Below are 24,420 nucleotides of genomic sequence, written 5' to 3'. Positions count from 1 at the left end.
TGTTAAATCAATAAAAAAATAAATAAAAAATTTTAAATCATCTGCTATGTATATATCCTATGTTCAGTATGGTGGAGATTTCAAAAAGTAAGGACAAAGACATGAACCGTTGTCCTTAAATAAATAAATAATTTAGCAGAGAACACAGTCACATAAATATAGGAGAATGAAACAGGAAAGAAATGAAAAATTCCCTGCCCAATTAACGAAAATCTAGAAATCTCAAACCATTTAACCTTCCCCCAAACACTCAATGTTCTTTCATACTTCAACCTTTGCATATGCGGTTCCCTTTGGCTGGAAAGTTAATTTCCCCTTCCTCTGCCAGAGAATGCCCTGTCATTTTCTGAGACCCAGCTCCCATGCCACCTCTTAAATGAAGCAGGAAGTCCTTCCTTCTTTCTCTGTGCTCCTACAGCATATTCTGGCACTCATGACATTGCTGAAAAATGTCTGAGAAGACAAGACTTCAAATTCACCTTTAGGTTTATCAAAATAATTTATGTGCATAGTTCAAACCTTACGTAGCACCAGAAGTTTATGAAAAACAGTGGTACCCTCTGTATTTCCAGGTCCCACTTCCCAGAGACAGCTACTTACAAGTCCATCAGCTTTTTCTCCTGGTACCTTTTGATTTTTTCAATTGTCAAATAATAATACACAGTAACTTCTTTTGGTACTTGATGCACCTTGGCATCAACCATTTCTTATCTATCATTTCAGGTATACTCTGGGGCCTTCATCACTGTGAAAAGCAGGGTCCTTCAGTTCTGGGTGATTTTCCCAGAGTTTTTGATAATTTCCACTCTTCCATTTCATTTGTTCTCTCTGGACCTCCTATTAGCTAGCTGGATGCTGGCTCATCTTTCTCCCTTTTCCTATTGTCCATTTCTTTGGGTTTTGTTCTGTTTTTGTACTATTGTGGAATGGAAGATTGCTCCAACTTGGTCCTTTCATTGTTCTAATTTTGTCAATCTCCATTATCTTATTCTTAGTTTCTAGGAGCTCTTACTTTCTGATGGTTCTTTTTTCAAAGCAAATGCTTTTGTTTCACGGTCCCCAACCTTTTCCTTTAACCTATCAGGAAACATTGATTATAGAAATTTAAAATCTTTTTCTGCTTCCTATACATTGTTTTTTCCAATTCCTTCCCTGACCCCAGACACTTTTTTCTTGGTGGAGTCTTGTCTTAAATGATAGGACATTTTGCTTTCTGTCACCTTTGTATTTTCAATACGTAGTCAGTGACAATAAAAAGTTATATAAGTGGGTAGATGAATGAGCCAATGAAGGAACAGAAGGAGAAGCATTTAAAATTTATGAAAAAGATGCCAAAAAGGTTAGACACTCATGCTATTGTACTGGAAAGACTGACAGATCAGGGTCTTTTTGGGCCAGGGGACCCAGGACAGTGGGAAAGGCCCCTGCCAACAGATAGTCTCTGGTACATGTACTGGATAGACATGGCCCTTTGTGGGAACCTCAACAACAGGCAAATTATTTCATTTTACTTAAAATTTCATGTAATTCTTTAACTCTCCTCCTGCCTGGAAGAGTTTAACATACAACTTCATGGTCTATTTGCCACAGCAACATCCTGTCTTAGTTCAGTATTTAAAAAAGTTATTCATGTTGCTCTTCTCCTCATAGCTTATAATAGGTAAACCACATTTATCTCTTTGAGGCAATCTAGTAAGCAGAAAGAGGAGCAAAAGTAGTCTTAGATCTAATGACTGAAATAACTAAGAGACCAGAAGGCTAAGAGGCAAAAATTACTTAATAGAAAATCTTTCTCAATTTTGAGTTGAAGGTTCTTCTTGGGCTCAGAAACAAGAAACCAGAGGTCAGCTGACAGCATACTGAGTGTGGTCTGTAAGCACACAAGAGAGCTTCCTGGTCGTTTCAAAAAACTGGTGTCTATAGCCCCTATTATTGGGGTTCTTTTTTTAAAATGATGAAAGTACAGCATGACTTACTATAAAAATGTTTTAAATGCATTTTTAAAAAATTCCCTATAATCCCACCACCCAAAATAAATCACCATCAACCTGTTAGTTTATATCCCAGACCCTCTTTTCTACAGACATAGATTTTTCCTTATAAGATCTGGATCATATTATATATATATAAACTGTTTTACTGTGACTATTTTTAGTTTGAGTTTTCTCAGTTGAAATCCCTGGTAACACCAAGGGACTACTGCCCCTTAGGTCTAAGAGCTAGAATCAGAAAGAATAGTTTCTTCTCTCGGTTTTATCAGTATCTCAAAATGCAAAATCTGAGCCCATCCTCCATAACATCGTCTACAAATCAAAAACCAAGAGACTGGATTTAAATCTGCCTTAAAGTGTAACCAAAAAGCTCATTTTTTTTGTTTCTTCAGATTTAATCATTCTTTCTTGCATCAAAAATAACAAAATTGTAGGGTGACATTAACACATGATCGTGAAACAAAAATGTGTTTCATTTCATTAGTCACAGGCTACATATCAACCAGCTGTTGAAGCTAAAAATATGCCTTGGTTTAAAATTTTGTAAAATACAAGCATTTAAGACTCATTTTGAAAGAAATGTGACTTCTTTCAGTTTCTAAGAACCCACTAGAAGCTTTGGAGAATAACAAATCAGCACCTCTAAAGCAGAAGAAGAAAAAACCGGTATAGAGGGGAATTCAAACTAATTTATTGATAATCAATAGCACTTTGTTTACATCTTACCAATAAATGTAAGTTAAGGATGAAAATTTAATAGCACCTTCGGACAAAGAAAAATATATATTCTCAAAGAACAGGCATGGGATAGAGGTCAAAACATCATTAATAAAAAGTGTGCATTTTCATGATGTGAGCACTAGGTGTTATACTATATGTTGGCAAATTGAATTTAAATAAAATTGTTTTAAAAACAAAAAAGAGAAATAACTACAGACTTCAAAAAAAAGAACGTGTACATTTTGTTGGGAATAGGAATGAGCTAAGGGGAGCTGGGCAGGAATAAATACTCGCCACTCTGCCTCATGAGCTGAACAGAGATTCCAGGGAAGGGGACTGTCTCTCTCCAACTCTCAAGCATCAGCATCACACTCAGGTAGAACTACCCAGCACAGTGTGCCGCTAACATATATTTCTCTCTTCTGGGACAGAAGCAGTAAGCAGACTTCCATCTCTGGTCATTAAGTCCCATGGTCCAGGAATCATGTTGCAAGATAAGATTTGCCACCATTAAATAAATATTTGATTAGAAAACAGGCAATGAGATATCCTGAAATTACAACTGGATTTCAGATGCAGTCACAGCAAATTGGAAACAGATCAAAACTATTTCAAGGGCTTTAGAAACTCACAAAGTCATCTAAGAAAAAAACACGTATCATTCAGTTCCTGAAAAGGAATTACAGCTGCTTCTAACGCCCAGCCCAGTGCTACACCATTTTGCCAGGCATTAATATTCTCCAGTAATATATTTTTTTAAATGGAAGCACAGAGGCCTATGTTTGATAGGGAAAGACTTCAAGTATCTTTCTGGCTTTTCTTTTCTTTTTTTAAGATTTTATGTATTTATTTATGAGAGACAAAGACAAAGAGAGTCAGAGGGATAGAGGGAGAAAGCAGGCTCCCCCACATGGAGCCCGATGAGGGATTCGATCCCCAGACTGGGATCATGCCCTAAGCTGAAGGCAGACGCTCAACCACTGAGCCACCCAGGTGTCCCTCCTTCTGGCTTTTCATTTCTTTTTTTATATAAACTCCACTTAAATTTAAGTAGTTGTAACCCAGAGGCACAAACTGTTTTATAGTTTTGTCATCTCCCATATTTACTAGATATGTATTCATCAATTGAAACTTTACATTCCTGAGTAAAAATGTACTGCACTGTAAAAATGTGAACTCACAGGTCAAAATTTTTGGTCATTTAATCACTAAAGATCACAGAAAGTTCATTTTTCTAAATATCAACATAGTGGATACCAGAGAATTAATCTTAAGGAAGCATTTTGAAGAGCCTTCACTTAAATTCCTAGCAATTCCAATCTTATTCCACCGCACATACTCTAGCATTTTGAACTTGCTTGCTTCATTCCTCAGGCTGGTAACAAAGAGCAAGGATATCTATAGAACAATTTATTTCCTCCTGCTCTAGTAAGAGCAGGAGGAAGGATAAGATAAAGACTATAGGGGAAAAAAAAGCAACTGGGGACCCTGATTATTTCTATAGACAAACACAACAACTGCTACTTAAAATACCTGGCATATATATATAACAGAGCTCTAGAAACGTAAAAGTAACTTCTTTAAAAAATTAATGCTCAGCTATTTACTTCCATTCAACCCTGTTACGTCAAAAAATGATTAACCATTATACACATACACACACACTCAAGTGATAGGCCATATGGTATAAACCATGAGTGGCTTTTGGAACTAAGAGGAGGTGTGAAAAGAATATTGGGGAAATCCTGAAATCAAGCTTCTTATCCCAGGACTAACCTTTGTCAGATTACAACCCCTCTGAGCCTCAGTTTCTTCACCCATAAAATGAAGACCATGGACTCTGTGGTATCTTTAATTCCCTTTCATATCTGTAAATTCTTCCCACTGGGAAAAACAAGGACTTAAAAACAAAATAAAGCAAGTTTTGACTGAATATACAGTCAACTGTGTTGTAACACTTGTTTTGAAAGTGCAAATTTGTTCTAACACAACAGATATTATCAGGGAACAGTTTGAGTATAATTCAGTTTCTGCTTTTGCTCATGTGTCATTTAATCCACAAGAAACACAAGGTGAAGCCAGCAAACCGCACTCAGCTGACCTCCCCAGAATGGGAACCCACGGAGTGCACACGCACAGTCCACAGTCCTCCAGCTTCTGCAATGCACTGCAGGCCTCTAGCCGCACCCTCCTGTCAGTCTTTGGCAGGAGGAATTTCTGTCCCGTTGCAGAATAACCCTTCCAGCACCACTTCCACAAGCAAACTTCAGGTCTTTTTCAAGATAAACTCCCATATTACTATAGTACATGTGTAATTTTAGCTGCTTAACTAAATATGTGAAACTGTGCTACCATGTTTATATGTTCATCTTTTTTTTTATGTATCACTGAGAATGTCGTTGTTGAGTATTATGTCTCTAATCCCATTTTTCCCATAAGCCTTGTGGTTTTTTATCACACAATGACGTTTTGCAACTTTATATCACATTACAGCAGACCTGACTATATCACTGTTTGGGGAAAAGTCATAAATGAACACTTCCGTTTTTCAAAGACAACAGATAGACAAGCTTCCTTCAAGTCTGCTGATGCATTAAGTTAGAATCAAAGGAAAGTCTGTTCCCTCCTGACCAGGTGTTTTTTACTCCTCTGGCTCCCACATCAGGCATCAGATTTGGAGTCAGAAGGGTATCCTTCACCTTGAAAGAACCAACAAGAAACTGGATTTGTCCACTGATAAAGAAGAGACACTGAATTTTGGCAGAAAATCTGTCATGTCCCACTGTAAAAATGCCACTCATTCAATAATGAGATGCTCAAAAGTTACTATCAACTATGAAAGAATGCGGAGCAAAAAAAATATTTCTGCAATATAGTTCCATCAGTACGTTAGAAACTTCAGAGGCCTTACAAACACTCTTAATTCTTGATAAACTCAGACATAAAGGAGGAGCGTGAACTAAAGGAAGTCCTGCATGTTTCCTAGTTTCCATGTGCCAGAAAGAGGAGACAGACCAAATCATTTAGCATTGAAACCAAAGGTTGTCTAAAACCTGTCACTCAGAGCCAATGGGCAGATAAAAAACAACGCTGCCATCTAGCATGCTCAGGAAAGACAGGAAACATCATTATTTTGCGTTCTTGAAAAAACCTGAACTTAAAACCATGACTGACACCAGAAGTAACGAACATCGATACAGTATAGCATGTGTTCCTATACACCAGGCCAAGTTATTTGGCCACTACAGTCATAAACCTGGCACTGTTTCTTTCTTTCTTTCTTTCTTTCTTTCTTTCTTTCTTTCTTTCTTTCTTTTCTTTTCTTTTCTTTTCTTTCTTTTCTTCTTCTTCTTCTTCTTCTTTTTTAAAGATTTTTTTAAAAGATGTTTTATTTATTTATTCATAGAGATGCAGAGAGAGAGAGAAAGAGAGAGAGAGAGAGGCAGAGACACAGGCAGAGGGAGAAGCAGGCTCCATGCAGAGAGCCTGACGTGGAACTCAATCCCGGGTCTCCAGGATCACGCCCTGGGCTGCAGGCGGCGCTAAACCACTGCGTCACCGGGGGCTGCCCTTTTGAAAAGATTTTATTCATTTATTCGTGAGAGACAGAGAGAGAGAAGCAGGTTCCCTCCCAGGAGCCTGATGCGGCACTTGATCCCAGAACTGTGTGATCCCGACCTGAGCTGAAGACGCTCAACCACTGAGCCACCCAGGTACTCTCTAGCACTGTTTCTTAAAGAACTACAACACAGGGGAGCCTAGTGGTTCAGTCAATGGGAGTCTGCTTCTCTCTCTCCCTCTATTGCCCACCCACCCACCCCCCCAGCTTGTACACTCTGTCAAATAAATAAAATCTTTAAAAAACAAAAAAAAACTACAACATTAAAAATTTTTTAAATAGTTGGTATTTAAAAAAAATAGTTGGTATTTTTGTTTACATACATATGTACATGTATATGCAAAGAAAATAAATAAAAGACAAAAAACATCAAAATGGTAACAGAGGTTAATATTTGGGTAATAAGATTATAGATTACTTTTTTACTGATAGCTTTCATTATTTTATATAACGGACATATATTGTTCATTTTATCAGAAGAAAAACAACTGACTGAAAGAAATGAATCCCTGTTCATCGTTCACATAGAATTCGCAGTAAGCCGTCAAGTATCTCTTCTAAAATCCAAAGGGTGAAAGGTGAGCAGCCTGGATTTGGAGGGCACTTGTCCTACTAGGCAGGAATGTCAGAAAGAACCTTACAGGAACACTCTCAAACACAAGAAGGTGTACAAGCACAATGGCAGACACTACACATTCAGTAGATATATCTGACTTGTTTTGAATCAGACAGCATTTTGGTGACTCCTATAGATATACTAAACAATCTTTGCTTTTGTGTAAAGCTAACATAGAGCCACTTAACTAAATTTAATGCTGTCTGGTAGCAGAGAATATGGAAATACAATCTAACCAAAAACAACCAGTCACCAAAGCCTACGAAATGTGTAAAAGGCCACTGCATATTTTACAGCCAGCTTTCTCTCAAGATCACTGTTCCAATGATAAAGAATGTTCATTTCTCCACTCAGAAAGCATGTGCAGGCCAACGACTAGACAAACAGCACTATCCCAGATGCTATGGTGAGTACAGAAGAAACCGGGTGCAGGCACTCTTGCACAGCACGCATAGGCCAGTGGGGATAGACAGGACATTTGTATCAGAAATACAGAAATAAAGTAAGACAAAAATAAATGGCTACATGAACAGTAGAGAGTATTAAAGGCACTTAAAAGAGCACAGCTCACTGTGGGCTTAAGTAGGTGGGAAAGGCTACAGAGAGGAAAAAAGCTTTGAGGGCATAAGGAGGGAGACAAAGGTAGTCCAGTCCCGGTCAACCAAGATAAGCAAAGTCATTTAGGTGGAAAAGGCAATGATGAGTTCAGGTAGACAAAAATCAGGTTGGAGAACAAGGAAAGTAAAAAAGGAAAGAAAGATTCAGGCACATCATAAATCCTCTTAAGGGTTCCTTTATCTCTAATCCGTCTGATGGATCACTATCAGATTAAGGACATTTGTGGGAAAATCCAATGTATCAGACACGATGCTAAATATGACAAATATCTAAGTTCATTATAATCTTCCAAAGTGGGTATCATTATTCCCATTTTACAGACAGAAACTGAAATTAAAGAAGAAGTTAATTTGTCCAAGGTCACCAAGGTAAGCAACAGAACTAGGATTTGAACTCAGACCTACCTGGCTGAAAAGTCCATTTTCCTTTTTAGTACTCCATGCTACTTTTTCCCATGACATAACTATGATAACGTCATTCTGAATTTATGCCTTCCTCCATCCCAGTGTACACACCTACCCTTCTGACTACCCACTGTCCTCATGGTGATCCCCATCAAGCCTGCTGTCAGGAGATATCTGCAGCTAAAATAAAAATGACTGAAAAAAGTTTCCCCCATCCTGGAAAGGAATCAGATGCTTAAGAAAAAATCTCTAATATAAACTGCTTTGTGGAATACAGATCTTACCTTCTTAGGGGGCCAGGGCAAGCATATATCTTACAATGGCCATTTTCATAGCTTATAGCTTGAACTCCCACAGTAAGAATCTCACTCATAAGCCCTGAGGGTCTCCATCTGGGAGACAAAAGGCCATGTACAGCTGCAGGAGTGCTTCATAATACCATGAGTCCCAATCATTTCACATATTTATGGAAAAACCTACACAAAATGTGTTTGACATCTAAATCATAAATCTTTCTTTAAAAGACAGGTTGCCAAAAAAAGTGCTTTCTAATAATTCTGTAAAATACTCTTCTGTCTCTAAGAACCAGAAACATTATCTTTATTGCTCTTACCTTTTCTACAATCAAAGATCTTACAAGTATCAAATGGCATAAGTGTCATCTTTCAAAGGAACTAAAATAAAACCACATGGGATCCAAGAGTACATAAAGATGAATGGGTAAAAGAGCATGACCCTGACAGAGATTGCACCATGCGCTCACCATGAAATTAGCCTTCATTCACTGACGTCCATTTGCTAAAACCAGAATACACTAATAATTATCAGGTCAAAAGTCTACTGGGAACTTGAAAGTCCCCCACTAAATATTTTAATGAGCCAGGGAATTATAAGAGTTTCAGAATGTGTTTTGAAATGATTCTAATCAATGTAAGAAAATTTCCAGACCAGCTTAGAAAATACATTGAACTACGTGTTTCACACAGAAAATACAAGGAAATTTTTAAATGAAAGTGATACTATTCTTTCTCAACAAAAGCGGTTACATCCCTGACCCTGAAGAAATCACTTCCTAAGAAATTCCCATTTCATCAAAGCTCCAGTTTGTATGCCAAAAGATTTTAGGGATAGAACTTTCTTTAAAGCAGTGAAAGGAAATTATTGCCCTTACGTATCTGGATGGCTCCTCCAGGTTCTGGTCATTCATGTCAGTAGGAACAATCCGGGTAGCCAGTGGTCCCTCTGCAAAAGGCTTTGGTAACTGGCCTCTGAACTCTGATGTAATGAACTGAAGCTGCCAACTGTCAGAAACACAAATAAGGGAGAGTAAGAAAAACACAGGGGCCCCATATTGCTAAATGTACTTGAAATAAACAAGCCAAAAAAGAAAATCATGTGAAAAACATTTCTCTTGGAGAAAAAAATATTTCTTCTAAAACCTCCACCAGGGAGAGAGAGACAAAGGTCATGATTCAGTCCAACATCGTTGAGAAATTTTCAATGAGAGGTCTCTCAACCCATTCCACCAATTCTTAGCAGTGAAACTTGCAACGAAATGGTCCTACTGCCAAACAACCAGAGAAGGATCCCAGTTTATCACCAAGGATCAGAGGGACTTAGAAAATTAAAGCAAATTCACCAGGTACAAAAAGTGAAATGTAAGAACACACTGTGGGAGAAGTACTTCGTTTCTGAGTAACGCTCAAAAGTATCTTTAGTTAGGAAACTATGGTAAATGTAAAAGGCAAAAGCTAAAGTTAATACTTAAAAAAAAAAAAAAACCCACATTTTAATCTAATCATTAATGACTGATACAGGATCTTCATTAAACACAAGATACCCCCAACCAACTAAGCTGAAGCCAATTCCCAAATGGAACGAGATGACTCATCTTAATCCGACTTCTTTTCCCTAAATAGGACCCTCTCCATCCCAGTTAAGCAAACACAAGGAATGCCAGAGCCTATGCTATCATCCAACAACAGAGCACAAAGGCAAGTGGTCCAGATATCTTAACCATAGCTTTCCCCAGTGTCCATATGCTGGTAAAGAGTTTTCACTATTGTTGGATGACAAACATTTCTTCTCTAAAAATCCTCTCCTAGGTAGAGTTTCTAGACCACTTTTGGAAATAGATTAATAACAGATGACTATAGAAATTTAAATATGAATCCTCAGGAAGAGCCCCTAGCAGGAGCCTAGGGCTCGCAGTGTTTTTTAGAAGTCCCCAGACCTCTGTGGTTACAGATAGTACAGGATGCATGGCCAGACACAGTACTCAGTCTACTCAACACAGGTCACAGTGGTCTAAAGTGGTCAATTTTTCAAAAACTTTTTGTGAAAATCCCAAAATGAAAGAAAAATTAAGGAGACCCTGCCATAGAATTCCTATTTTTACTCTTTGATTTAAAACTGAGAATTAAAGGAAAACTTACTTATCAGGCAGAAGGAAGCTACTAGGAAAGCGATACCACTCCTTTCCTACACAGACATTTACAGGCCTGCCTTCTGGAACAGTGTGGATGGTCGGGTCTGTGGCAATTCGGTAAAATTCTGGATACAAGTCAAGGGGCCCATGGTACCCTGGAAGGGAGAAAGGTTTGTGAAAGCCAAAGATGAGTAAGATGAGAGTCTGACATTTAATCATAATGCATGTGAATGTCCCCTCAAAACCCATGTGTAATTTAAGGGTGTGAAGGTCCCCAACAAGTGCAGCAGGAAGCCTGCTCCATTGGCACATGGCATCTCTACAGTTAGGAAGATGATCACAGCAGAGACCCTATTTTACCAAATACCATTTGCTTTCTTGCCCCTTTTCTACACCTTTTCACTTTTTTTTTTTTAAGAGTTTATTTATTTGACAGAGAGCCCACAAGCAGGGGGAACTGAGTAGGGGGAGTGGCAGGTGAAGAGGGAGAGGGAGAAGCAGGCTCCCTACTCAGGGCTCGATCCCAGGACCTTGAGATCATGACCTGAGCTGAAGGCAGATGCTTAACTGACTGAGCTACCCAGGCACCCTACCCTTCCGCCTTTTAACTTCTGTTCTTTGAACACATTTTAAACTTCTGGATCCAAATAATGATTACAGGAAGAATATAATATAGGAATTGAGCCCCAAATTTGCTTCCTATGTTTCAGGCTTCCTTAATTCATCCTTCAAAATGAAAAAGCATCCTTTAAAAAACAAACAACAAAAACCAAAAATAGAAAAAAATATTTTATAGTTAGTCACATTCCTTTTAGAATTCTCAGTCTTCTCTTTAATCTTAGAGAAGTCACATCCTTGTCACACTATTAAGTCTGCAGGTTCTCCTTATAGTAAAGTCCTCTGCCCAGCTAAAGCTGAACTGTATTAATCACATAACCATCAAAACCCAAGATGAGGTGCCTTTTGAGCATGGGTTAAGACGTTCTCTGTACATCTACCTTTGAACAGCGCCACAGAGCGAGAAAAAGATAAGAGCCCAAACAGGAAGAGCATTCCTGATGCCAGCCAGTTCGATGTCACAGTGTAATGCTCCAGGCGGTATCGCTGAAACACGAAGTGGTAACATTTCTAGAAGGAAAGAAAACTGTATTGAAAAAAAAAAAAAGAACTTGCAGAATATACATAATATAATAAAAAAACATCATAACAACACCAAGAAGGAGGAAGCAGCAAAAGAGATTTTAGCAAGGGTCTGAGCATTTGCAAACACTTAGTGAGGTACCCGCTTCAAATTCTAAGATGAAAACAAACTCTGATAAGACTACAGGTCAGGCCAGCCAGAGGAATTCTCACCAGCTTCAGAGGAAACTTATTTGGAAACCTCTCTAGTGCTTAATGTCCTAATAATTTCTTTCTTAAAAATATTTAAACAAAAGTGCTGGTGCGCCTGGCTAGCTCAGTCAGTGGAGCTTGCAACTCTGATCCCAGAGTTCTAAGTACAAGGCCCACATTAGGCGTGGAGCCTACTTAAAAAAAAAAAATTGCTTTAAATAAACAAATAAACAAAAGTGCTTTTTGGCAGTTTGCTTTGATACATGAAGTATTTCTATATTGGTGTAATGAGTATTAATTTTTACCTTTATCACTGAGAAGTTTTCATCAGTTTTTAGTATCAACAAGATGTCTCAGACCAAACAAGAAAAAAAATTCCTTTCATAGAACATCAGGAAAATGCTGTTAATTATCTGCTAAACTACTTTACAAACTAGAGAAATATTATTACAATATATACATATACAGACATGAATTCCACAATCTTTGAGAACCTTTCCAATAGATTTATTTCCTTCTTTCTCTCCTAGACTAAAACTAAACTTTGGGGAAGTAAAATTTTGCAAATATTTACTTGTTAGTGCCATAAATATTTTCATACTTGGGGGAATAATCTGTCCTAGGGAAACAATCCAAATACCCAAAGAAAGTTATTCATCCTAGCATTGTTTAGAATACTGAAATAACTAAGCAACCTCAACTAAATTATATATCTAATCATTACAACAAATTCAGTATATTACATATATTACATAATAATGTTTTTATACAAAAAAAAAAAAACAAAAACAAAAACAAAATAATGTTTTTATACCAAATTTAGAACATACTCCTATTCAAAAGATGGGTACAGATATGGCAATCTTGAAAATTATATGATGTAGTTCTATTAAAAGGGATATAAAAAAGAGGGCACTGTGTGCATTTGCATCTTTTTTTGTTTGTTTGTTTGAAATAAAAGAACTTGATTGAAAGAAAGAAAAAAACAAAAAGGGATATAAAGTTATATGTACATTTAGATTACAACCATAATAAAGTTTGGTATGTGACAGATAACAATGCTGGAAGGAAGGTGGTTTTGTTAAGATAGCAGGTCTGGGGGCGCCTGGGAGGCTCAGTGGTTGAGTGTCTGCCTTCGGCTCAGGTTGTGATCCCAGAGTCCTGGGATCGAGTCCCCATAGGGAGCCTGCTTCTCCCTCTGCCTACGTGTCTGTGTGTGTGTGCGTGTGCGTGTGCATGTGCGTGTGTGTGTGTGTGTGTATCTCACTCTCTGTGTCTCTCATGAATAAATCTAAAAAAAAAAAAATCGTTTAAAAGGATAGCAGGGCTGATTCTAAAAGGAGTAAAAAGTGGGGCACCTGGGTAGCTTAGGTGGTTAAGCTTCCAAATCAGTTTTGGCTCAGGTTGTGATCTCGGGGTTGTAGGATCAAGGCCCACACTGGGCTCCATGCTCAGCAAGGAGTCTCCTTGGGTTTCTCTCTCCCTTTCCTTCTGCTCCCCACCCCCTGCATGCTCTTGCTCTTTCTCAAATAAATCTTTAAAAAAAAAAGTAATAAAAGAAAAATTATGTGCAATAAAGTCCAATTACTTTTATAATATAAATTAAATTATAATACAAATTAAAACTACCATCCTAACATGGATGAGTCTTAAAAAACGTTATGCTGAATGAAAGAAGCCAGTCACAGAAGCCATTCCGTTTACATGGAATGCCCAGAATGGGCAAATCTAGAGATGCAGAAAGATTAGTAGTTGCTTATGGCTGGGGAGATATGAGAAGGTGTGTGTGTAGGGGCGGGGGGGGGGGCAGCTAATGGGTACAGGGTTTTTGAGGTGATAAAAATGTTCTAAAATTTACTGTGGTGATGGTTATATACATCTGTGAATATACTAAAAACCATTTAACTTATCACACCTTTTGGGTGAACTGTATGGTTTGTGTGAATTATACCTTTATATATTTGTTAGGGAAAAAAAACCTGTGTCCATAATTACTCTTTCCTGCCAGTTGCAAATGGTAGCAGAGGTCAAAAAAGAGTCTGGAGGCTTCTGACGGCACAAATACAAAGATATTCAAGATCAATTCTGACAAGGAATTTACCTGGACAGGTTTTAAGCCAGGATTACAAAGTGTCCCATATTGCTAACTGCCTGATGTTATCCCAAACTTGAGTAAGTTTTAAGTTGAAGAGTAGACATTCCACTAGCTCTGCTGTGATGCCACCATCCTGTGGCAGGCCTATACTATGACTTAATAAAACTCTATCAGCAACTGGATTCCATGAGAAAGAAATTAACACACAAATCAACAATGCAAATATGTAACCAGTTTAAGAGGATGATCAAAAGTCAAGCAATCAATGCATGAAGCTTTAACAATATAATCTATATCAGGTTTAATGCATGGATAAAATATCTTGGGAGAAGCATTCTGTAATTTGCCTTTAAGCTTTATGACCAATTTAAAAAGTGAAATGGAACAAACCAGATAGACACTTCCCTGAAACTCACCTGAAGTGCAGAAAGGGCCACGGCACCACAGAGACATATAAGTGGATATACAGGGAAAAGAAATCTCTCCTCTTTGTGAGGCTGGATGAAGAAAATCAGAAACCAAATATACATTGGAGCCAAGGTAAGCCAATATGGGTGGCCTAAATTCTGAACTGTAAGACAGAGAAAAATACCAACCTTTCACCATATTAGAATGAAACAACATATTTAGTTTCAATGTTCTCTTGATCTCAAACAGGAATATGCCCTAGGGCACCCCATAAAATGTTTCAGCTTTTGTCTTCACACTTTCTCTGATGCAGTAAAAGGGTTAGAAAGAGGTGTACACTCCTGAGCTCCCCCAAGAGTGTCAATATCTAATGGGAGGTATAATACTGGATTTGGCTAGAGCACAAATGAAAGTCAAGCAAATGGGTAGCAGAGCGTAATAATTTCCACACTGGATGAAGCAAAAAGGCTTCTTTCCCCAGTGAGTCCTGCCATTAAGATTAAAGGTTCCTGAGATTAACCAAAAGTGTAACAAACTCCTTTCTTGGGTTTTAATTTCCATGTTCTGTTTTTAACACATTAATCTCCTTATATACCAATCAGTCTGTTCAAATAGCTATAGATCAAAGGAAAAAAAAGCTGGATTCTCAAACCCATCACTAGCTTTCATCAAGCCACAAAGAGTTTGTTTCAAAGTAAATATAAAAACACACTTAAAGGAAGTTCAACTGATGACGTTTTCTCTCCTCTTTTGCAATACCCATACACTCTGAATCTCAAACTGGAACTCAAAAATACGTGAAGCATGTGAAAGATTTAAAGGAATTTAGTGAGCACTACACCTGCTAGAAAGTTCCTGTGGTTAGGTACATGAACAGTGAGTGATAAACCTATAAGCCACCAGGAAGGCATCCCCTACTGTGCTTCCATTAGTGATAATCAGCAATGCCTAGAAATCACTGGCAAAGGGTAGATAGACAGTGCCCTCTGGCGTTCATCAAATCTACAATGAGCAAGTATAGAGGAAAAGCTCAGGATTGTCACCAAGATCCATCTCCATGTTGCTGTTATCTATATTTTTGTAAAAACTCTTCAGGGATGAAAATTCTTGAACTGAAATACCAAGCTTTTCCTTTAAACTTTCTACTCTTAAGATTTTATCATGAGATTTTAGATTTTATAAATCCTATAATTTAAGATTTACACCTTCCCGGGAAGTATTTTAGATTGGAATTTTCTTAATTATAAGAAAATAAAATATTTTTCCTTTTTGTATCTTAAAGGCTAACAAATACATTTTTTTAACAAATATATTTTTAAAATATGGCCTGGGGCACGTGGCTGGCTCAGTTGGAAGAATATAGGATTCTTGATCTCAGGGTCATGAGTTCAAGTCTCACATGAGGGTAGAGATTACTTAAATAAATATTTTAGAGCAGCCCGGGTGGCTCAGCGGTTTAGTGCCCGCCTTTGGACCAGGGCCTGATCCTGGAGATCCAGGATCGAGTCCCATGTCAGGCTCCCTGCATGGAGCCCGCTTCTCCCTCTGCCTGTGTCTCTGCCTCTCTCTCTCTCTCTGTGTGTCACTCATTAATAAATAAAATCTTTTAAATAAATAAGTATATATATTTTTTTAATTTAAGAAAATAAAATATGAACTAAAATTTTTGAATGTCCTCCATAAAATGTACAAAATCAGAACTACAGTTGTACTATTTGATGGAATAATAGGCAATTTCTTTGCCTCTTCTTTATGGTTTTTTTTCCTTTAAAAGAATTTTTTTTTTCTATTATAAAATACACAGAGGGACGCCTGCATGGCTCAGTGGTTGAGTGTTTGCCTTCAGCTCAGGGCGTGATCCCGGAGTTCCGGGATCGAGCCCCACATCAGGCCTCCTTTAGGGAGCCTGCTTCTCCCTCTGCCTATGTCTCTGACTTCTCTCTGTGTCTCTCATGAATAAATAAATGAAATCTTTGAAAATAAATAAAATACACAGAAAAAACAGTACTCATTTTCTTACTAGATGGACATGTGTATAAATTACACATTTTTAAACCAAAATTGGATTCATATTGTAGAGAACAGCTTAATATGCTGTTTTTATACTTACATCACAAGCATTTCCAAATTTTCCATAAGCATAAATTATTTTTACAGTTAAAGAAGTTACTTTTCAAAAAAAGATAAAGTGATCCTTAGGAAATACAAGGAATAGAGGAATAAGTTAACACCTCCAGGTGACAAACAGCTGAATCCAAATGTGGGACACTTCACAAGATGAATGACCTGATTTCTTTAGAAATCTTCAGGAGAAAAAAGAAGCGGGGGAGCCTCGTAAAAAGCCTAAGAAACTTAACACCAAATTCAGTATATGACCCCTTTTAGATCCCCTTTAAGAACATTAACTATAAAAAACTGTTTTTCAGACAATGCAAGAAACCTGAATATCAACTGAATAGATTTTAAGGAATCACTGTTGATTTTGTGAGGAAAGCGGCATTACAGTTATGTTAAAATAAAAGTAACTGAAGGCCGCCTTCATATTTGAATAGTGTTAACACAGTGAACTTTTCATAAACCATTAATAGTAGAAAAGCAGAATGAGGGGTGGGATGAAGAGATCATATGGCATCCAAATCAGACAGAAAAGTCTGAAATCAAATCTCTTTCCAAAGCTCATATGAATTTCTGCTCAAATCTGTCTCCCATAAAAGAAACATGGGCACTAGATATCCAAATCCATGACAACTTGAGAAAACACTGGCTGTGCACTACAGAATCAGAGCAAGCAAAATAAATGACAAACCAAACCTTCCACGATAAGGCAAACACAGAAGCAAAACGGAACAAAGAGAAGCATAATGTTTCCTAGGAAGTCCAAAGCTTCTCTCACTTCAGTATCAAATTTGAGGGAAATCCCTGTATGGTTTAGTTTTCAAGTTTTTGGTTGAAGTAATTCCCCAAAGAATGTTTACCTCCATCACTTATTATTGTAAGCCATCTTCCATGTTAACATGTATGCCTTTAAAAAAACACATAACTCAAATATGCTTATCTCCTGAGATTTTATAGCTGTTTTTGCCTCCCCAGGTGGTTCTGTATGATATACTGATTTCCTCACTTGAAGGGATATAAAGTTCCTCCCCTTTGTTAGTTTAACTTATAATTATTAACTAAATCTTCACAAAAATTTATAAATACAGATCAAAAATTCAACAAGCCAACTATTTCCATTGGAAGAAAACAGAGAACAGAATAAGTAGATTCATTTTCACTTCTTGGTATACACTGTTACCTGCTCTTTCTTCCCCCAAAACCTATCATCCCTTACACCACTCACCATGGAATCTCTGCAGTAGGTATTCCATAAGAGAAGTCAGTGGTAAGACCAGGAGAGCCAAAGCAAAGGCTACATTAAAATTAAGAAATCCATTAATTAAATAGAAATACCAGGGTTCTGTACCTGGGGAAACAAACAGATAAGAAACCATTAGTGGATGCCTTCAACACCTTTTACAATGCTTTACTCAAAATGTTCTTTGTTCAAGTAATGTTGGTAGTACAATGCCTCAAGTGAATGAGTCCACAACGGGAGTTCAGTTCCTCAGGCTCAGCCACACAGGGGAAGCACAAGAGCAGAAGATGGGAAGAGAATGGGACTGGTCACTTTTCCAGAACAACCAAATAATTTACATAGCTTAGTGGTGACACTGTGATTTATAATAAGCAATTTATATTTGGTCTCCATCCCCATTCCCAGCACAAAGCTCCTACAACCGTTGGAATTTCCTAATTGGTAAGAGTGATAAGGGTGTCTTCTGTTAATTAGGAAATTTGGGAAAAGCTTCCAGGTGGCTTAAAGATGGGGACTGGTGGCCAGGGGAACCAATCATCCAACCATGTGATATAGGGGAATTAGAATTTTCAGTCCCACCCTGATGACCTCCGAGGAGGAGAGAGGGGCTGGCAAAAGAGCTCAATCACCAATGGCAATGATTTCACCAATGGTGCTTGTGTAATGAAGCCTCCATAAAACCCCAAAAAGACAGGGTTCAGAGGAACTTCAGATTGATGAACATATAGGTGTGCAAGGAGCCCGTTGCTCCTCGAAAGAACAGGAGTTCTGAGCTCCATCCCACACACCTTACCCTATGCATTTTTTCCATCTGGTTATTCATGTGTATCCTTTATAATATTTTCCATAACAAGCTGAACAAGCCAGTAAATTTAAATAAACTTTTCTCTAAGTTCTGTGAGCCACTCTAAAAAATTAATTGAACCCAAAGATGGGGTTGTTGGAACTTCCCATCTATAGCTGGTGGGTCTGAAGTGACAATCTGTGGACTTGTGATTGGTGTCTAGAGAGAGGGAGAGAGAGAGAAAGAGAGAGAGAGTGAGTGTGTGTGTGTGTGTGTGTGTGTGTGTGTGTGTGTCAGGGGGAGGTGGGGGCAGTCTTGCAGGACCACACTACTCAGGCCTTTCTCGTGTTTTCTCCCTGGTTTATCCCACTTACATTCTAGTATCTTCCTCCTTGATATGCTTAACCACCATTCTGTAGTTGTGTATACAGGGGACCCTGCATTCGGTAAAAAGCAATTAACTTGTTTTCCTTAGGAAAATAATGTTCACAGATCCAGATCCTACTTAGAAGTTTTGAAGACTAAGAATGAAACAAAATGACTGAAAACACAAGCCTTATTCACATGAGTTTTGATTCTTTAACTCGAAATCCTTAAACTCAAATGATGAGAACCACCCCCCCACCCCCTGCACATTTAGCAGGTTTGTCATCTGCTCTTCCCTCTGTGTGATTACTTCAATCAGGCAGTGAATGACACATGCGGGCTTTAATCACTGTGTGTTGTGACACCCGCCTTGCACCACAGCAATTTCCTGCAATCAGCATTGCTTAAAAGGGTAATCAGAAGGCAGAGGAATAGTCAGAAAAACCTGACATTTTTGCAGCTTGCACAGCAAAATAAGATTAGAAACCAAACCCGTAAAGCTAGAAACATTTAGGGGAGAGAGGGAGGGGGTACCCTCAGGAAAGACTCCACTTGAATTGTGTGTCACCTTTTGGAAAAGCTCACTCCTTCCTGTCTAAATACAACGATTGTGACTGTCCATAAATGAAGGTCCTGTCCCAGGCCAAGTTCATTAGAGACATTTATACTCGGTGTTCCTTTTTTTTTTTTTTAAGATTTTATTTATTTATTCATGAGAGACAGAGAGAGAGAGAGAGGAGACCCAGGCAGAGGGAGAGCCCGGCTCCATGCAGGGAGCCCAACGTGGGACTAGATCCTGGGTCTCCAGGATCACACCCTGGGCTGAAGGCAGCATTAAACCGCTGAGCCACCCAGGCTGCCCTATACTCATATTCTTTACAAATAACCTTTTTGGTTACAGAAAACCAATGATTTTCATATAAAAAAATAAATATTTTCTCTTGATTTTAATTAATACTTAACAACACATTTCCTAAATTGAGTCCTTTAGGAGTCCAGTTACCAAAAAGGTCATTTTTTGGTTTGTTGTTGTTTTTAAGTATGTTCCAGACCCTGCAAGGAACCAAACTCAGGGCTCAATCTCACAACCTTGAAATCAAGACCTGAGCCGAGATCAAGTGTTGGATACTTAACTAACTCAGCCACCCAGGCGCCCCCAGAAAGGTAGCTTTTTGTATCATCTCCTAACCAGCAATGTGGTGGCAGCACTATCAACTTTGACCTGCCTTTTCCCAAAACAAATTCTGGAAATCTGAGCCTGAGAAGAAAAACCAAAGTGACTAGGAGAAAGGATGTCACTTTTCACATCATCTTTTACAGATGCTAATAAGAATTAATAGAAAAAAAAAAAAAAAGCCTCTTTCTCTTTGATCCTTACAAATACATACTGTTTTTTCAGGGAAGCACTTTATTTCCAGCAAATATTTGTCTCTACCGCAACTTACAATACCCCCTGCTAGGGCAGAATACCTTTTTACCTAGGCATTCTGTACCTCAGATTCTGAACCAAAAGTATTAAAGCTAGTAAACTTTAATGTTTATGTTTATATGTTAGGAACTCAAAGATCAAGTTCACAGCTAGGCTAGGACCATTTCATAACAGACTGTTACTTCTTGGAAGAACAGGGTAAAAATTGGGGGATAAGCCAAGAGCAGTGAAAATTGGGGGATAAGCCAAGAGCAGTGAAGGTTCAAGTCTTAAAAACAAGGGCAAAGGGACTCCTAGGTGGCTCAGCAGTTGAGCCTCTGCCTTTGGCTCAGGGCGTGATCCCAGAGTCCTGGGATTGAGTCCCACATCGGGCTTCCTGCAGGGAGCCTGCTTCTTCCTCTGTCTGCGTCTCTGCCTCTGCCTCTCTCTCTCTCTCTTTCATGAATAAATAAAATCTTAAAAAAAAAAAAAAAAAAAACAAAGGCAAAAAGGGACATAAATAGAGAACTCTGTCACCCAGCATCCTCCTCTACTTGATGAGATGCCTGCCTTAAAAGAGAAAAGAGTAAAAACTTTTATCTCTTTCCAGGGAGATATTTGATGCTATTTCTCAGAAAGTATCAAAGCTGAACTATGCAGAAAAAAATGCGTCAAAATGACAAGCTACGCATTTAACTGGTGCAAAGTGTGCAGTGAAAGCTAAAGCAGGGTCTCTGCAGGGAATGACTCACCCATCTCCCTCTTTAGGGAAAGTGCTTCAATTTCTGTCATTCAAATGAGCTAAAGGGAACCTTCACAGAGGCTAAAAGAAGAAGGGATAATGTTTACTGTTCCACAGATTGAATGAAAGGAAACCATTTTATAAGTCTATAATTTCACATAACTGCAAGAACTAAATTATAGTAAATCATCTTATAAATGTCAAATTTGCAACACCAAGAGCGAAAAGACACCAAGGTTCATCAAAAACGATTAGCAAAGAACGAAAGCTCTTGAACAGCTCTGCCTGACAGTCAACTCTCAAGAGACTCATTGGGGCTTCATCCTCTGCTACTGCAACAATGGAAAACTGAGCCTTTTAATAAAGGCCACTTGCCTTTGCCTTCCAAAATGTCCTGTCCAGTGAGTGATCTGACAGATGTTGATGAAAACACACAAACAGGCAGGGATCGTATCCTAAGCTACGAAGTGGCAACCTTGAGCAGACCCACTGTTATTCTTGAGGGAAGAACATTTCTCATACCTGTTCTCCCACGCCTTCCCCAGGCCTGTGTACTGTTCCTCTGAGAGCACCACTCTTCACTCACCACACAAAAATACTTATCAACCTCAACATCTATTATGAACGTGAATGTTACAAGGTTAAGAGCAAAATCAGTGCCACAACCAGTCACTTTCTTTCTTGTGACACTAAGTTTTATCTCTTGATCTTTGACACCAAAGAGATGTTTTGTCTATGACTTTGCAATTTTACGTCTACACCAAATTTCCTAAATGCCAAGTATTCTTTACCTCATCCAAATATTCCTTCTTTGACAAGGGTGGTGCAATGCTCCCATATGAGAGAGAGCCTGCCAGCGTGCATGTTGTTGTGCCATCAAAGCTCTCCAAAGGCTCTTAATCATCCTCCCAGCCTAAGTGCACGGGACCTTCAAAGGTACAACTTCCTGCCCCTTCTTTAGATCAAATCTTATCTTCTACTACCTCCAACTCATGCTCTATTTCTGCAACCTTATTCTCCTGTAGAGTCTCAATTGCCAACCTCCAGGGTTTTGCTGAGGTTGTTTTCAGTGGAAATAACACAGGCCTTGGAGTCAGACAGCCCTGGGCTCTTGCCCCACTTCTGCCACTTATTAATTACATGCAAGTCTCTCACCATGCCTACCTGGATCTCCACAGCTGGGAATAAGAATAAATAATGCCTATTTCACAGAGTTTTTGTGAGGGGAAGAAGACAGTTGTGTAAAATTTCTGGTATATAATAGGCATTTTTTTAAAACAGAAAATACTGTAATTAATATTGTGAAAAAGTGCTCCTTTTCTTTCTCCTGGGTTCTAAATAGTCAGCTCAGGTCTGGACTATGTCATTACTAAATGTTCTCTGGCCAAGAGAGTATAGAAAGGTCCCTTTGAAAACCAGGAACAAGAGAATAAATATTTATATTATAATCACAACAAAGAGATTGGATTTATCTTGCTCATGCCTGTGTAGTTTCTACCTAAAATCAGCTAACACTGTAAAACTACTTTAACCTTTTTAGAAAAAGAAGCCAATATTCAATCTTTCTTTTTTTTGTCTCAGCAGTATCTACACTGGACATTGTAGTTGTCTGAAATATATTCCTCTAGCATCTACTCACTACACTTTTACTCTTCCTTCCAGGATCAGCTCAAGGACCACCATCTATAAGAAGTCTTTTTGCTACCCCTACATGGACTTATTCCTATGACTCCTCATCTTTCTTCTGCAGCACATAATACACTAGAGTATAATTATCTACTTGTGTGACTGCAGCCTTATTGGACAGCAAATTCTATGAGGACACACATACTCAAAGGTAACTTATTCAATGTTTCCTTAGCTGAAGTCCAGTCACTTATTTGTTCAAGAAGTATTACAGGCTTACACAAGAAACAGCACTAAGACATGAATGCAGAAACTATCAACACAATGCGTTTGTAGTTTTCAGATAAGAAACCTGCCTACCATAGCTAATGAAGCACTTGGAGCAGGAAAATCCTACAAAATAGTCAAAATAATGCCAAATATTGCCAAACATGTAAGCAAGTGAAAGAGCTGGAGTTTCCATGACAAAAGATACGCTGTCTCAATGTCTGACAATTGCAAAGCTTCAAAGCACTTATTAAAAAGTAAATACCAAAGAATGGACTCACCCATTATAAGTTAGAAGACAATCATAAAGTAGTCTGTCGTTTAAAAAGGCACTTTTACCTCTATTATTTTTATTTGGTATTTTAAAAATCCCAATCTAATACACAACAGGTCTAACCAAAATAGTTATAAGGATGTAATAGTAATCAGGGCATAATATAATGTGATGGGTACTCCCAAATTTGTTCATCCATTTATTCATCATGACAAATCTTTTTGAAGACCTAGAATATACAAAGAACACTTCTAAGATGGAAGGAGTATTTTCTCTGTAGGAGTTAGTTACTCTTTAAAAGAATGGAAATCAACCCCACCCCAAAATTGTCAAATTCAAAGATGAAGTAAAAGGACAAAAATTCTACCATCAAGAACAACACCCTCAAGTCTGACTTAGCACTGCTTCAGCCCTGTTGAAGCCCAGGATAATGATACCTTTTGTCCCAACACAGTTTTTTCTATCACTAGGAAAGTCATCAGTAACTGTACATTCGAAATAGCAAAATCTGAACTGAAGCTATCCCAGGTTCATCTAAGCAGGCAGAACAGAGCTCCAGGCACTCTTCCCAGGCAATCACTAGCCAAAATGAACATCAGATGCCAACACCCAAAGAAAGACTGGCTACTTCTCTCCTGGATCCCACAAAGATCCCTGACCCAGCTGCCACAAAAACAGAAACCTAAATCAGAATTTATTCTGTCTTTTCCACTTTCCCAGCCAACCTGTACTATACTATACTTATAAACCTCACTTATCTAGGCAACTGCTTTCATATATTTCTCAAAATTTTATAAATATGCAATTAAAATACCAACATGAAATAACCCGTTGAAAAGGTAAAGCCAGTTTCCCAAAATTAAACTCAAATTAACAACTTATTCATCCATATATAATGGATATCATGTTTCCACTAATTCCAGTAAATTAATTTCTAATGTGCAATCTGACTTGTAGAACCAAATACAATTTTAACAAGGCAGCTAAAACAAGGGAATATTAAAAACATACAAACTGACTAAAGGAAGACATCTAGAGGCAAAAGTTTAAAATTGCAGCTTGTTCTCAACGTCCTTGGAGATCTTGGAGTTCTAAAGGAACCTTTTAAGATTCCTTCACTTAGGGAGCTCTTGGCTGACTCAGTCAGAGGCGTGTGTGACTCCTGATGCCAAGGCTGTGAGTTGTAACCCCATATTGAGTATAGAGATTACTTAAATAAACTTAAAAAAAAATTAAAATTAAAATAAAAAAAAATTAAAATTCCTTCACTTAGGAATTATTCTCTAAACAAGGCAGTTTGTAAATTCTCACTGAATAAAACATGGTTTATTTTGACCTATTACCCACTACCATCTAAAATGACAATA

General features: G+C 38.1%; 1 protein-coding gene across 3 annotated transcripts in view; it reads right to left on the bottom strand.

Moving 5' to 3' along the window:
• ALG9 (ALG9 alpha-1,2-mannosyltransferase) overlaps positions 1-24,420 on the bottom strand; it is a 99,305-nt gene that overhangs the window by 51,653 nt on the left and 23,232 nt on the right. For all 3 annotated transcript variants that reach the window (XM_041771081.1, XM_041771082.1, XM_041771083.1), the window contains exons 9-13: positions 17,572-17,694; positions 14,240-14,394; positions 11,395-11,524; positions 10,404-10,551; positions 9,140-9,269 (exon numbers count right to left, since the gene is read on the bottom strand). In XM_041771081.1, the coding sequence (XP_041627015.1) occupies positions 9,140-9,269; positions 10,404-10,551; positions 11,395-11,524; positions 14,240-14,394; positions 17,572-17,694 (686 nt within the window). The remainder of the gene's footprint in view (positions 1-9,139; positions 9,270-10,403; positions 10,552-11,394; positions 11,525-14,239; positions 14,395-17,571; positions 17,695-24,420) is intronic.

Source organism: Vulpes lagopus, chromosome 10 (assembly GCF_018345385.1).
Source record: "Vulpes lagopus strain Blue_001 chromosome 10, ASM1834538v1, whole genome shotgun sequence".
Lineage (NCBI taxonomy): Eukaryota > Metazoa > Chordata > Mammalia > Carnivora > Canidae > Vulpes > Vulpes lagopus.
Note: the sequence above shows the minus strand (reverse complement) of the source record. Positions and strands in the feature narration are given on the sequence as shown.